Raw genomic sequence first — 12503 nt, 5'->3', positions numbered from 1 at the left:
CCTTAGATGAAAATCTCATTCAGGCGTAAAACCAAATGCTCTCCTGAGGCGGAGGAGGAAAGCAAAGCAGAAATGCAAACTTCACTTTCTTGCCCTCCTATGCCTTGGAAAGGTGCGGAACGAGAGGGAGCAGATAATGAAAGCGTAATGACACCTTCCCGCTTTCATTTTCCACAACGCGGATTCTAAAATGGCGCCCTGTGTCTCCTCCATGCTCCTCATTCCCGAGCTGACCTTCACTGAAACCCATCCATCCTCATGGTCCCTTTTCCCACAAATGACTTCTCTGTTACCCCTAGTGTCACTCTTCCTCCTTTACGCCTTGCCTCTCGCTTCCTCCAATCCTGTCTCACTCTCCGTCTTTCTTTGTCCCTCAGGAAATTCCCCTTCAGACGAGTCCGAGGAGCGGGAGCGGGAGCCCAAGGTGCTGACCTTCCCGGAATACATCAACAGCTTGCTGGAGGCAGGCACCAAAAGGATGGCCGCCGGGGTGCGCATGGAGTGCCAGAGCCGCGGGCGCTGCTCGTCCTACTGCCAGCTCTGCCATGTCACGTCCAACCCTGACATGCCTGCCGAGCCTGTGCTGCTGGAGGTCACCAAGGCTGTACCCATCTATGAGTTGGTCACCAACAATGCTACGCAAAGGGTAAGGGCCAAAGGTACAGCCACAGACTGCAAAGAGAAAGAACACTGAGTGGGGACTCTGTAATGTGAGGGTAAGGAGAGCAGGTACAAGGATTGAACTTGAATATTGAATATAGTCATAAACACATTTAAGGGGTTCATACCCACAGATACACCAGTACAGAAGGCACCGAAATGTCGTCATTGACTAGGAGCTGCGTATTTGGCACCTGAGGGAAGGAGAGTCAATACTGTGATAATGCACATAGACATATAGACCCTCAAAGATGAAGGCTCCCAGAAACATATGAACCCTCACAGCGTATAGAAGCCAGGACCAGCATAGGCACTGGGATAATGCATGCAAACTTCCAATGGATTCATGCACAGAGATGCACAGACATAGGCACTCTATCACGGTTAATGCCCAGAGAAGTACAGGCATAGGCGCTCTATCACGGTTAATGCCCAGAGAAGTACAGCAAAGACATCCTCAAATGAATCATGCCCAGATCTCCTTGCACCAACAGAGGGCTAATTCCCCGGGATATCCTGACATGTATACCCTCAGAGGCAACATATAGGAGCCTCTCAGCTGGGGCTGGGGCTGGGATGGTGTCACATAGAGTGAGGGTCATGGAATCCAACACAGGGTAATGTGGTCAGACACTTGCACATGCAGACCTGCAAAGGGTTACATCTCAAGGATGCATACGCCCACAGGGTGTCCAACCCGTGAAAGGCTGGAAGTGTGGAGTTACACATGCAAATCTGAACATTGCATAGGCACCCTCGAGGTGCTAATACACACAGACACATCCTTCAAAAGTCAATACATTGAGTGCCATTAAATTGGAAAATAAAAACACCTATTATTCTAACGGCTATCTGGCATTACGTCCTATATAAAACATGATTTATGATTCCTATGATGAAAATTGCTCTTATTATTATTATTTGTAATAATTTGTAATAATAATAATAATAATAATAATATTGATATTATTGGCTATTTATAGCGTGCTTTATACCCAGAGTTCTAAGTGCGGACCTAGTGATTGGACCTGTATTGCTCTGTGTTTTCTTGCTTCCATGGTGAGCACATTGCCCCTGGGCTATCCTCCCGAGACAGGATTAATGTACACACCCTGGGACAGAAAATGAGCACATTCATTGAGGATGTCTGGTTGAGTATCAAAAAAGGGGAATGCAAAGCCTTTGCTAATTACGTGCTCTGCAGCAGAAATCCAGTGCCAAGCAGGTCAGGAGGTTTAGGTCAGAGCTTCACCTCGGCTGAACGCCCGAATGGGGTAGACAAGGGTACCGCAGCGCCACCTGAGGCAGGTGCATCTCATCACTCGCACCAGAAAAAGGTGCACCCAAGTCCACGAAGGGCTGAGATGCGAACATTCAGATGCCAACAACCAAACACAACAACAAACCTACAGCACAACAAACCGCTCAAACTGCACTACATGGCAACAATAAAACAAAAACACACATAGACTCGCACAACAGTACACAAAGACTACAGACCGCAAAACACCCCAGGCCCAGCCAACGGACCCAACGGGCTGAGGCTGCCAACACCATATCACTGCTCTCTTGCACTTTTCCAGCTCCTTCCCACTAACCCACCCTCCCTTCCTCTTTCAGAACCACCGGAGTGCCAGGGGACCACTTTGGTGGTGATAGTGCGCGGTACAAATGCCCTTTAACATTAACATGCCCTTTTCCACTCACTTTTTACGTATTTGGGGCGTTTTTGCATATTTCAGTGCTCATAAATATTCACAAATGGGATGCGCTTTGAAATGCTTAAAAATCGAAGACCCTCAAATCATGAGAGGTTCATTTCTGAACCGTTCATGCATTGTCTTTAGAGTGGGAGAGGCCCGGTGTGAACCCCGGCTCTCCCATTTGCATTTCGCAGCTTTGCTCTAAGGTTCATAACCCCCCTCCATGAAATGTGTGCAAATCACCCTTGAGAATAAGGGGACCTGCGCATTTCTGCATCGAGCTCAAATGAAAAAAAGGTGCCGCCTCAGTGCTTTTTTCATTTGCGCTCACTTTTGAGAATCTGGGGCCAGATTACAGAAACTTTACACTTGTGCAAGGGCAACGTTTGCACGGTATTAGCACTAGGGCAAAGTTTGCCTTATTTTTTAAAACACTGAGACACATTAAAAAAAACATTGCCCCTCGACAAGTGCAGTTTGACATATTAAAAGCACCAGGAATAAAATTCCCTTAGTGCTAATAACGTGCAAACTTTGCTCTTGCCCAGGAGTTCATTTTCCACATGAGGTCATCCGGCTATCTGCTATACGCTTAACTGGGTCTGGGTCTGTCCAGTAGTATCGCTATCGAGCTTCACTGCGACGCGAACGAAGGATAAGGCATTTTAACAGATTGCAAAAATCGAATTAACTTGCAGTCCTGGTCAACCAAGGCCATTGTATTCGCGGGCCCTATTTATTCTTTCCTGAAGAGCTGTGAAAGCCAGTGTTTCTTGGTATTACGGGCCTTTACAGACCTGGCGGGAACCTACACTGATGCAGCAGCGCCACCTGCTGTCAAAACAGCACAAGGCGCGTTTGAACAGCCATCATTATTTTGTAGACTGGAACCTTGCATCACAGTGACACAATGCAACACATTACGAGATGGGTCTCCTGGCACACGGCTGCTCGCAGTGGGGAGTCACACCCCACCTTCAGACTCTCAGCGAGAGAGAGCCAGAGAAGGTAATATAGTGTGAAACAATAATGAAATCATAACACAATACTACACGATATCCCCTGAAAAATGTCTAAAGGAAATAAACGCGTATAACTATGGAAAACATCATTTTTTTTTAATGGGACCCTGGATCTTTCAAATGCACCTCACTTTCTAGGCACTATGTTATGCTGGCCAAACAATAACAATGTAACCCCCGCCACGTGGGTACTACTCACTCACATGCCCCAAACTTAGTAACCGCCATGCGCTCTCCACAGAAATGCTCAAGAGCAGTGTGCCCCTCTTGCATTAGGTACAAACATGGCAGCCGGCATAGCCTCCTCAGCTGCAGGCTCAACGGCCGCGTGGCTGCCAAAAGCACTAGTGTAGGCAGACCACTCACCCAGCCCCAGCCAGACCCCCCACTTCCTCTCACCGCACACTGCAGTGTAACATTCCCCTCACCCTTCCGTTAGGAAAGGATGATGGCATACAAGTGATGGCATGAGTGAGCCAAGGGGCAATTCGGGCTGTGGTGCACACCACACAAAGGGCCTGATCATGAGTTATTTGCGTTAGCGCCCACCCATCGGCCGGTATTACTGCCAGATCGCGGGTTGGGCGCTAACCGTTACTCTGACCCAATGGGGAATTTGTGGTGCAATTACTGTGCAGTAATACCGTTGGTGGTTATTGCCTCGAAAATTGCCATTTTTCCAGTGCGTTTACCCCAGCTTTCACCTGGGGGTAAACACGCCAGACTCGAGATTGGACGGAAACTTAAATGTGGCGGTAACATTTAAGGGTTACCGCCAAACGCATGATCAGGCCCAAAGGATGAGCATTATATATAGAGAATACTGAAGTCCCTTAAAAAGCACATAAGTAACGATTTTTGTGTAGTGCAAGATGATGTATTGTGGGCTGCAACATGTCCTGATATTTTTAAGATGCTGGTGGCATAGAGGCATTCAGTGGCATATCTAGATTCCATTTCTGGCTCCAGTGCCACATGAAGACTTTATGGTTGATCTAAAAATATTTCAGGAAATTTCGAGCAAAAATGAAATTATCAAAAGGAGCAGAGTTCTGAAATTTCCCCAGTCCACCACTAAGGGCGTGTGAAATCACCAAATTTAACATATTGGAAAACATGGCAAATCCTGGTCAAAATCCACCGTTTACCCAGCAGAGGGATAGTGTCAATATAGTTTGTTTTCAGGTCCAACATTTCTGCCAAATAGGGGCCCGCAAAACGTTTTGTCCCCCTAAGTGGCTGCCATTTCGCTAGTCCATGGCAAAAACCACCAAAAAAGTTGTGGACAGGCTGACATTGGCTCTGCTGGCAAAACAGAATGTCAGCAGAATTGTGCCTGTTTGGCTTTGCCGACGGTAATTTCACACACCAATAAACACCACCAAATTAGCAAAATGCGACACCTCTAACCTCATGTCAAATATGAGGACCCTAGATCCAGACTGGGGTGAGCGCTTTCCTAAACTTCACTGGACTATGGTAATACACTGTGCTTATGACGCACACGTTGCGCCATTGGAAGAGGTAACCTAGACAAAAAGAGGCACTTGACTTCTGTAACAAATTAATTATCCAAAATGTTCCCTCATGCCATGAGCTGTCCAGGTCATTCCCTTCAGCTAGTTTGCATCTTCCCGTCTCCTTCTATTCGCCCCAACTCCCTCAATGGGGTCTACCTCCTGACACAAAGCAGGGTAGGCTGCCCATCCCTCTTATTCAGTAATGATTAATTTGAGGAGCAAGCACCTATAAAGCATCAACAAATTCTTCATCACCATTAAATATCGCTGAAATGACTACTATCTAAAAAACGATATACATTTCATTCGTACAAAAATTAACAAATACTTCCCACAAATGTGACCATATATCATAATATCAACTTTAAACAGCATCATATTTACTGATGTACAAGTTCAAAACATGTAATAAAGTGTCAAAAATACAAAAAGTGCAAGGGAGTTAGTATTGAAGTGTCTAATTAAAAATATTAGGAACTAGTATCTTGTTGTATACTTATTTTAGGGGGAACCTTGCCACACACGGTCACTGCTTATGACCAATGTTGTTTACCCTGTCTTCTCACATGGGTGGTCCAGAACTACACAAACAAATTCAAAATGGGTGGTTTGACAGTTCTCCCCACAGGTTACATAGTATCCCACACTAATGGGATGTTCATCTTAAAAACATGTCGACATGTTGTGTTTCGGCCGGTAATCACGAGATCCACCCAACCTTTTGCATCCTCCTCAACTACACTTGATAGCCTTCATCAGGGCGAGGTATTTCTTTAGCACAGAATTTCACTCTCCTCAATCCTACCCATGTTGATTCAAAATGGCTTCCCACACTTTCTGAGAAGCAAGAAAAATGACATATACATTTTTTTAATATAGAAACATGGTGTGTGTAATATTAATAAACTCCCAGAGAAGGCCCTGATATTCCACTGACCGTAATCATGTTTTTCAAAAAGGGTAATATAGCCTGTTCATATGCATGAAATTGCATTCCCATTTTATCCGAGACTGAAACAATGAAGACAAAGGACCTTCATTAGATTGAAGTCACCTATACGTGGATATACCAAGAAAGTTCCATGGAATTGAGAAATGATAAATCGTTAGAAAATTACCAACCTTAAGATTTTTTATTGGTTGCAAAGAGTTGCTGGATTTCAACACTGTGGGCAGTCATCACATCAAGCCTCCCACATGGAACTTTACTAGCATGAATAGTAGCCTGTTTCCTATTATGGACATAAAATATGTCCCAATTAGGATGTAATTTACAGTGGCGTCTTTCAGAACATCTTCCAGTATGACCTTCGATTATAGGGCCGGGAGGGCCGGGAGAATAGCTCAGGAGCGACGGGTTTGTCTGGGAAGCAAGACAACGCAGAGCAGCACAGGTTCGAATCCGGGTTCTGAGTTTAGAGACTGGTCTCGGGAATCTAAGCGTGTTATAAAAGATGAATGAATCAATGTATGACCTGATTCTCCAATTCATCATTAGCATCACTGTGGCTCAATACATCATTTTTGGGATCCAACACAGGTGAAAGGTCACCTTCCGCTGGAATTGACCCCAACGGTATAACTCCTACTTCCTGTCAAGAATGCTTAGTTGTCCCATTGAGAGAACATAATAGAGCCCAAGAGGAGGCCACCAGTTGGAATGGCACTTTTAGGGGAATGATGAGTGGAGGTTTAGTCCGTGGCTGTGATAGGTTTGTCAACATCGATGGATGGGCCTGCGGCAAAGTTGCCACTTGCACATGTAGACCTTTGGGTGGGTCCAGAGACTTCTTAAATTCAGTTACCAATGTTTTCAAGGAGGTCAGGCTCTGCATCAATAGTAGCTGAATCAGATGGGGTGGCCCTGCAGTTAGGTTTTCTCATGATTATCTCTTTCTCTGAGGGCCCCAGAAGGGAATCAAGGATTGACTGAACCAATCCCAAATCAGAATCCTTAAAACTTGACAATTCCAGATCCTACTTGATCTTAAAGTCAGTGCAATTCTGATGCTCCTTTTTTCAGATGAGGCCGAACGGTCCACTGCTTCAAAGGGGGGAACTTTGCAATAGCCATTTTGCATGCATGAATCCTGTGTCTGTCTTCTTCCTGGATTTGTCATGCTTTTCCATTGCTGGCATGCATTGAGAAACGTTTCCCAACGTATTCCCTGTTGACAGTTGAATTATATCATCAACGAGGGCTTCGTCAACGGGTATCTCACTGACACAATTTGTGCATGCAGTGGTTGAGCTTACAGCGAGCTCATTGGCGGAGTTGTGCTGAGGTTGTCGTCATCAACAAGGACCCCCTTGATGGGTGATCCATGGATAGAAGTTTCCCTTGCATCAATTGAACTGCCAGAGAGCACATAGACGTCTTGCTCTTCAATTAAGGCTTTGGCGGCAGAGTTTCCACTGATGGTGATTGTGCAGATGCAGGTTAGGCTTCCAGAGAGCGCATTGAGGGGGAAGCACTTTGAAAGAGTTTCAGATACAGTCTGGGGCATGTCAAAGCTTTTTTTAAAGTTTAATTTCCAACCTATTTACTTCCTTCTTCAGATATTGTAATTTTCTCAAAGGTCTTTCCTTGCTGAAGTCTCTTCTTTCATAGAGCAGATGACGAGATATTTGATGACTCTTATTCTAGTGCAGGGTAAGTACCCTCAGCTAGCCAGCAAATCGTATATACATTTCTTTTTTGTTGAAACATTGACAGGTTTGGAAGTCCTCCAGAATATGGTGTGTTTGAAGACAATGCATACACCTCTCAAGTTAGTCTTTAGACATTTTTTTCTTTGGGCCACAAGACCTAGATGTTCAAAAAGATATTTCTTTTCCATGCGTGGAACCATTTTGTGACAATCTGAAGCTGATTCAAGATGAAATTGAAAGCCCTTGCAGAACAAGGTTGTGGTGATGTGCGACACAGGTGCGTAGGAGATGCACCCGTCGAAACGTAATATGTTACGCCTACGTTCACGCATCTAAAACTTTAAGAGCCAAGGATCGGACCCTCTGCAGCAAAGTCCTTGCAGGACAAGGCCGCTGTGTTGTGCAACGCAGGTGCGTAAGAGATTCGGCCCATTGACACATAATAAATTGCGCATACGACCACGCATCCAAAACTTTAAGAACCAAGGGTAGGACCCTCTGTGGCAATGCCCTTGCAAGACAAGGCTGCAGTATTGTTCAATGCAGGTGTGCAGGAGATGCTGCCCATCGATACATAATATGTTGCGCATATGTTCATGCTTCCAATCCTTTAAAAACTGCGGATCGGACCCTATGCAGAAAAGCCCTCGTAGGACAAGGCCAGTGTTGTGTGAAGCAGGTGTTGGCGGCGAAGGGGTAGCGGCGCACAGTGCAATCACATATTGCAGTTGTCGACCATCTGTGTCCATAAGGTAAGAAAGGTGCAGGGAGGGAGAGCAGCCATTACTGCTCTCTACCAAACTTGCCGGCCTTTGCATGTACTTCCACCTACCATCTGACTAAATGTATGCTGTTCCCTGTGCAATCTTAGGCTCTAGCATTCAGCGGTTAGCCATACGTAGGGTTTTTTGTCTTCCTGTCTTTTCCAGGTTCCCCCCTTTGTTTGTTACTATTTACTGTAGAACTGTGCCTTCTGAACCCTGACAACTCCCTAGGTCCCCCACACTATTGTGTTACTGTGTGCTTGATTTGTTGCCCTTAGCCCCTCTTCTTCATGTAGGCTCCTCCTGAACTCTGTAACTGTGTAACTGTTTGCTGTGATCTATGCCCTTGGCTCTCTCCCCCCGTTGTTCCCTTTTGTGTGCCTACCCCCCAGCCCCTTGCGCATCTTGCACCTGCCCGCTTGTGCTCACTCCTCTACCTAACACCTTCTTTGGAGCTCTCTGTCTCTCCTATCTTCTCTAACTGCTACTTTATCTCCTATCCTATCCCTCTCACTAAGTCTGGAAGGAAGAGGTTCAAGAGGGACATCCTGGTCTCCAAACCAGGTCTCCATATCGCTGATACCTACACCAGTGTTTCCTTCAGACATAATCTTACCTACATCCTCTTTGTCGTTCCCTCTAGAGACCTATTGATCCTACATATGGTATTTGTTCTCGCTCCTTTTTCCTCTTCTCCCATTAAGGGCCTCCTTCCATTCCTCCAAGACCATCATTAATGTCTATATGAATAGTGCTGTCTTGCTCCAGGCCCCTGAGCCCAATCTCTTCCTTGTTGATAGACGCTTCCCGCTTCTTATCAATTTCCTCCCTTCTCCTACTACTCCTTTCGCCACCTCTCTAGCACACTCTTCTTCTTCTTCTTCTTCTTCTTCTTCTTCTTCTTCTTCTTCTTCTTCTTCTTCTTCTTCTTCTTCTTCTTCTTCTTCTTCTTCTTCCTCTTCTTCTTCTTTCTCCTATGCCCATCCTCAAGCCCCTCTACCACCTCCGCAGGGCATACCTCAAGCTTGTACCCCTCCACGGAAGTCTTTAAAATGTGGAAAACTGCTCCAAATTGCTACTCTTAACTCTCGTTCGGCTGTCAAACAATCCCCTGACATCTGTCACCGCTTTGAAAAACTTGACCTGGATATCCTCGCTCTCACTGAGACATGGTTCACGGCCAGTTCTTTCACAGGTTTTGACACTCTCCTCCCTCTGGGCTACAAGATCCTCCCTGAACCCAGAACACACCGTCCTGGAGGTGGAGTTGCCCTGATCTTTCCAGAGTGGTTGCCTGCTTCTGTCATCCCTACGCAGGCCTATTCCTCCTTTAAATGCCTAGTCTGCATGCTCTCTTTCTCTCCTGTATCTCTCTAACTGTGGCCACCATTTACAGTCCACTTGGCCAGGTCACCCTCTTCCTCTCAGAATGGGCTGACCTCTCCTTTTCTTTCCTTGTCTCTTCCTCTCAAGTGCTCCTACTCTCAGACTTCAACATCCAGCTGAATGCTTCCAATCCCTCCTCGGGGCTCTTCCACAATCTCTTTGACACTATCTCTCTTTCTATTCTACGCACCAGCCCGACACACTCTGCCAGGAACACCTTGGATGTTCTCATCTTTTCTGACATCTCCCTCTCTAACCCTATCACCACTCCTCTCTCTTGGACTGACCGCTTTCTGCTCTCCTCTCACCTGAAGCTCTCTGTCCCCTAGGTGAAGCTGACCCTAGCACTGCCACCAACCTTCTCAGTCATCCGGCCCATGAAGCTTTGTGTCAATGGAGGCCTTTGCCTCTACTTTCTCTCCTCCTCCTACTCCGGTGGTTGATTCACACTTTGACTCAGCCCTCTCTAGCCCGCATCTTTCTCTCACTAACACTCTTGATGTCCTTGTCCCTGTCATGAGAATACACCTGAAGCCTACCTCCAAGTGCAATTCTTGGTATGACTCTGACCTCGCCACTCTAAAATGCAAGTGTAGGGTGGCTGAGAAGAAGTGGGGGGCATCGGACACATCCTCTGACTCTCTGTCCTGTCTAAGAAAAGAGCCCACATCCAGGCCTGTGTATCTGTGGTCTCTAACACCACAGCCGAACTCTTCAAAATCTACAAGGAGCTGGCCAATCCTGTTTCAATCTCCACCTCTCCTGTTCACTCCTAGGCACTATGCACGGCTCTGGCTTCTCACTTCACCTCTGAATCTCAGCACATCTTGACCTCTCTCTCCTCCTCTCTTTCCCCTTCCTCTCCCTCTACCTCTCCTGGCCTCCTTGTGGCTGCCTCTCCCTCTCCTCATCCTGGCTGCCTCTCCCTCTCCTCATCCTTTCTCCTCTTTTTCTGTGATCACTCCTGATGACATTTCTACACAAGTCCGATCTATGAAAGTGTCATCCAAGCAGGTGCTCCCCTGATCCTCCAGAACCAGCAAGTATCACATTGACACCCTCTCTCCAGCCTTGGCTGAATTCTTCAATCACCCTTTTGCCACTGGAACGTTCCTCTCTCCTCTTAAGCACTTCCTTGTGCACCCCCTACTGAAGAAACCTTCTGCGGATCCTTCCTGTCCTGCAAACTACCACCCAATCTCTATCATTCCTTTCCTGGGCAAAATATTAGAAAAGCTGCCCATCTCCCAGCTTACACTCCACACTGAATCTGTTGGTTGTCTCCGTGACCATCAGTCTGGCTTCAGAGCAGCCAGAGGCACGTAAACTGCTTTACTGAACACTGAAGATCTGCACATCAATCGCGACTCTAGCCCTCCTTCTGTCCTCATCCTCTTTGATCTTTCCTCTGCATTTGACACAGTCAGTCCTGCTATCCTGATCAATTGTCCGTGTTAGAACCTGGGCATCACAAATCAGGCCCTAGCATAGTTGACCCCCTTCCTCCTGGACCGTCCCTCTCAGGTCCAACTGGGGTCCTTTCTCTCCACCACCTCTCTCTCCAATTGCAGTGTTCCCCAGGGCTCCAGCCTCTCACCCTGGCTTTTCAACATCTATATGGCCCCTTTGGACCACATCATCTGTACCTTCTATTACTTCCAGTGTTATTCAGAGGACACTCAGCTCTCCTTCAGGCTCCTCTCTGCCTCCTCTCTCGCTCATTCCTGACTGTCTATCCACGATTCAGGAATGGTGCGCCTTCAACGATCTGTGCCTCAATGCCAGCAAGATCGAGATCCTCCTCATTGGGAACCCTGCTCCTGCTTTCCCTCTTTCACTTTGACCGCCCTCCTGGGGCCCTCTTCCTGTGCCTTCCTGTGAGGCAAAAAACCTTAGGGTCATCTCTCACTCCACTCTCTCATCTCCCAATGTCATGGACCTTCCTAAGAAGTCCCACTACCAGCTGCACCTCCTCAGAGGTATTCTTCTTTTTCTCACTTTCCCCTAGAAGCTCAACATTTCTAGAGCCGTGGTTCTCTCTAGGCTGGACTACTGCAAAAGCCTTTTTCTCAACCTGCCTTTCTCTACTCTTTGCCCTCTGAATCTAATCCAGAACAGGGCTGCAAGACTTGTCCTTGGCCTCAAGCCCATGGATCGCATCCCTGCAGCCCTGAAATCTCTCCACTGGCTCCCATGGCTGCAAGGATCAAGTTCAAGAACCTCTGCATTATCCACAAGGTTTTCTGGGGCCAGGGCCTGCACTACATCCAACTCTCTCTACCTAAACATCTTCCTTCTCAAGCCCTTCGCTCAGCTACCTCCAACTCTCTGATTCTCAGATGCTTCTCCAGGCAGAGAGTTGGAGGTAGATCTCTTTCCTCTACAGAAGCCTCCCTCTGGAATGGCCTGCTGACCCTCTCAAACATGAGCAGGACCACCTCAGCTTCCGGAAGCAGCTCAAGACATGACCTGTAATCACCTGCACTGGCTCAGGGCCTCTGGGGATTTAGGGGTTGTATCTACATCCAACTCTCTCTTCTTAAACATCTTCCTTCTCAAGCCCTTCGCTCAGCTACCTCCAACTCTCTGATTCTCAGATGCTTCTCCAGGCAGAGAGTTGGAGGTAGATCTCTTTCCTCTACAGAGGCCTCCCTCTGGAATGGCCTCCCTGACCCTCTCAAACTTGAGCAGGACCACCTCAGCTTCCGGAAGCAGCTCAAGACCTTCCTTTCACTTCTGCTTTCTCTCCCTTGCTGACCACCCCTGTCTGCTGCGCACTGACTGGTCACCTGGCTA

General features: G+C 47.0%; 1 protein-coding gene across 2 annotated transcripts in view; it reads left to right on the top strand.

Annotated features, from left to right (window-relative positions):
* ASTN1 (astrotactin 1) overlaps positions 1-12503 on the top strand; it is a 1300999-nt gene that overhangs the window by 1217091 nt on the left and 71405 nt on the right. For both annotated transcript variants that reach the window (XM_069641148.1, XM_069641147.1), the window contains one exon: positions 378-646. In XM_069641148.1, coding sequence (XP_069497249.1) covers positions 378-646 — 269 coding nt within the window. The remainder of the gene's footprint in view (positions 1-377; positions 647-12503) is intronic.

The sequence above is a fragment of the Ambystoma mexicanum genome, chromosome 1q (genome assembly GCF_040938575.1).
Source record: "Ambystoma mexicanum isolate Mex_15411 chromosome 1q, UKY_AmexF1_1, whole genome shotgun sequence".
Lineage (NCBI taxonomy): Eukaryota > Metazoa > Chordata > Amphibia > Caudata > Ambystomatidae > Ambystoma > Ambystoma mexicanum.
This window is presented reverse-complemented; position numbering and strand designations above follow the sequence as displayed.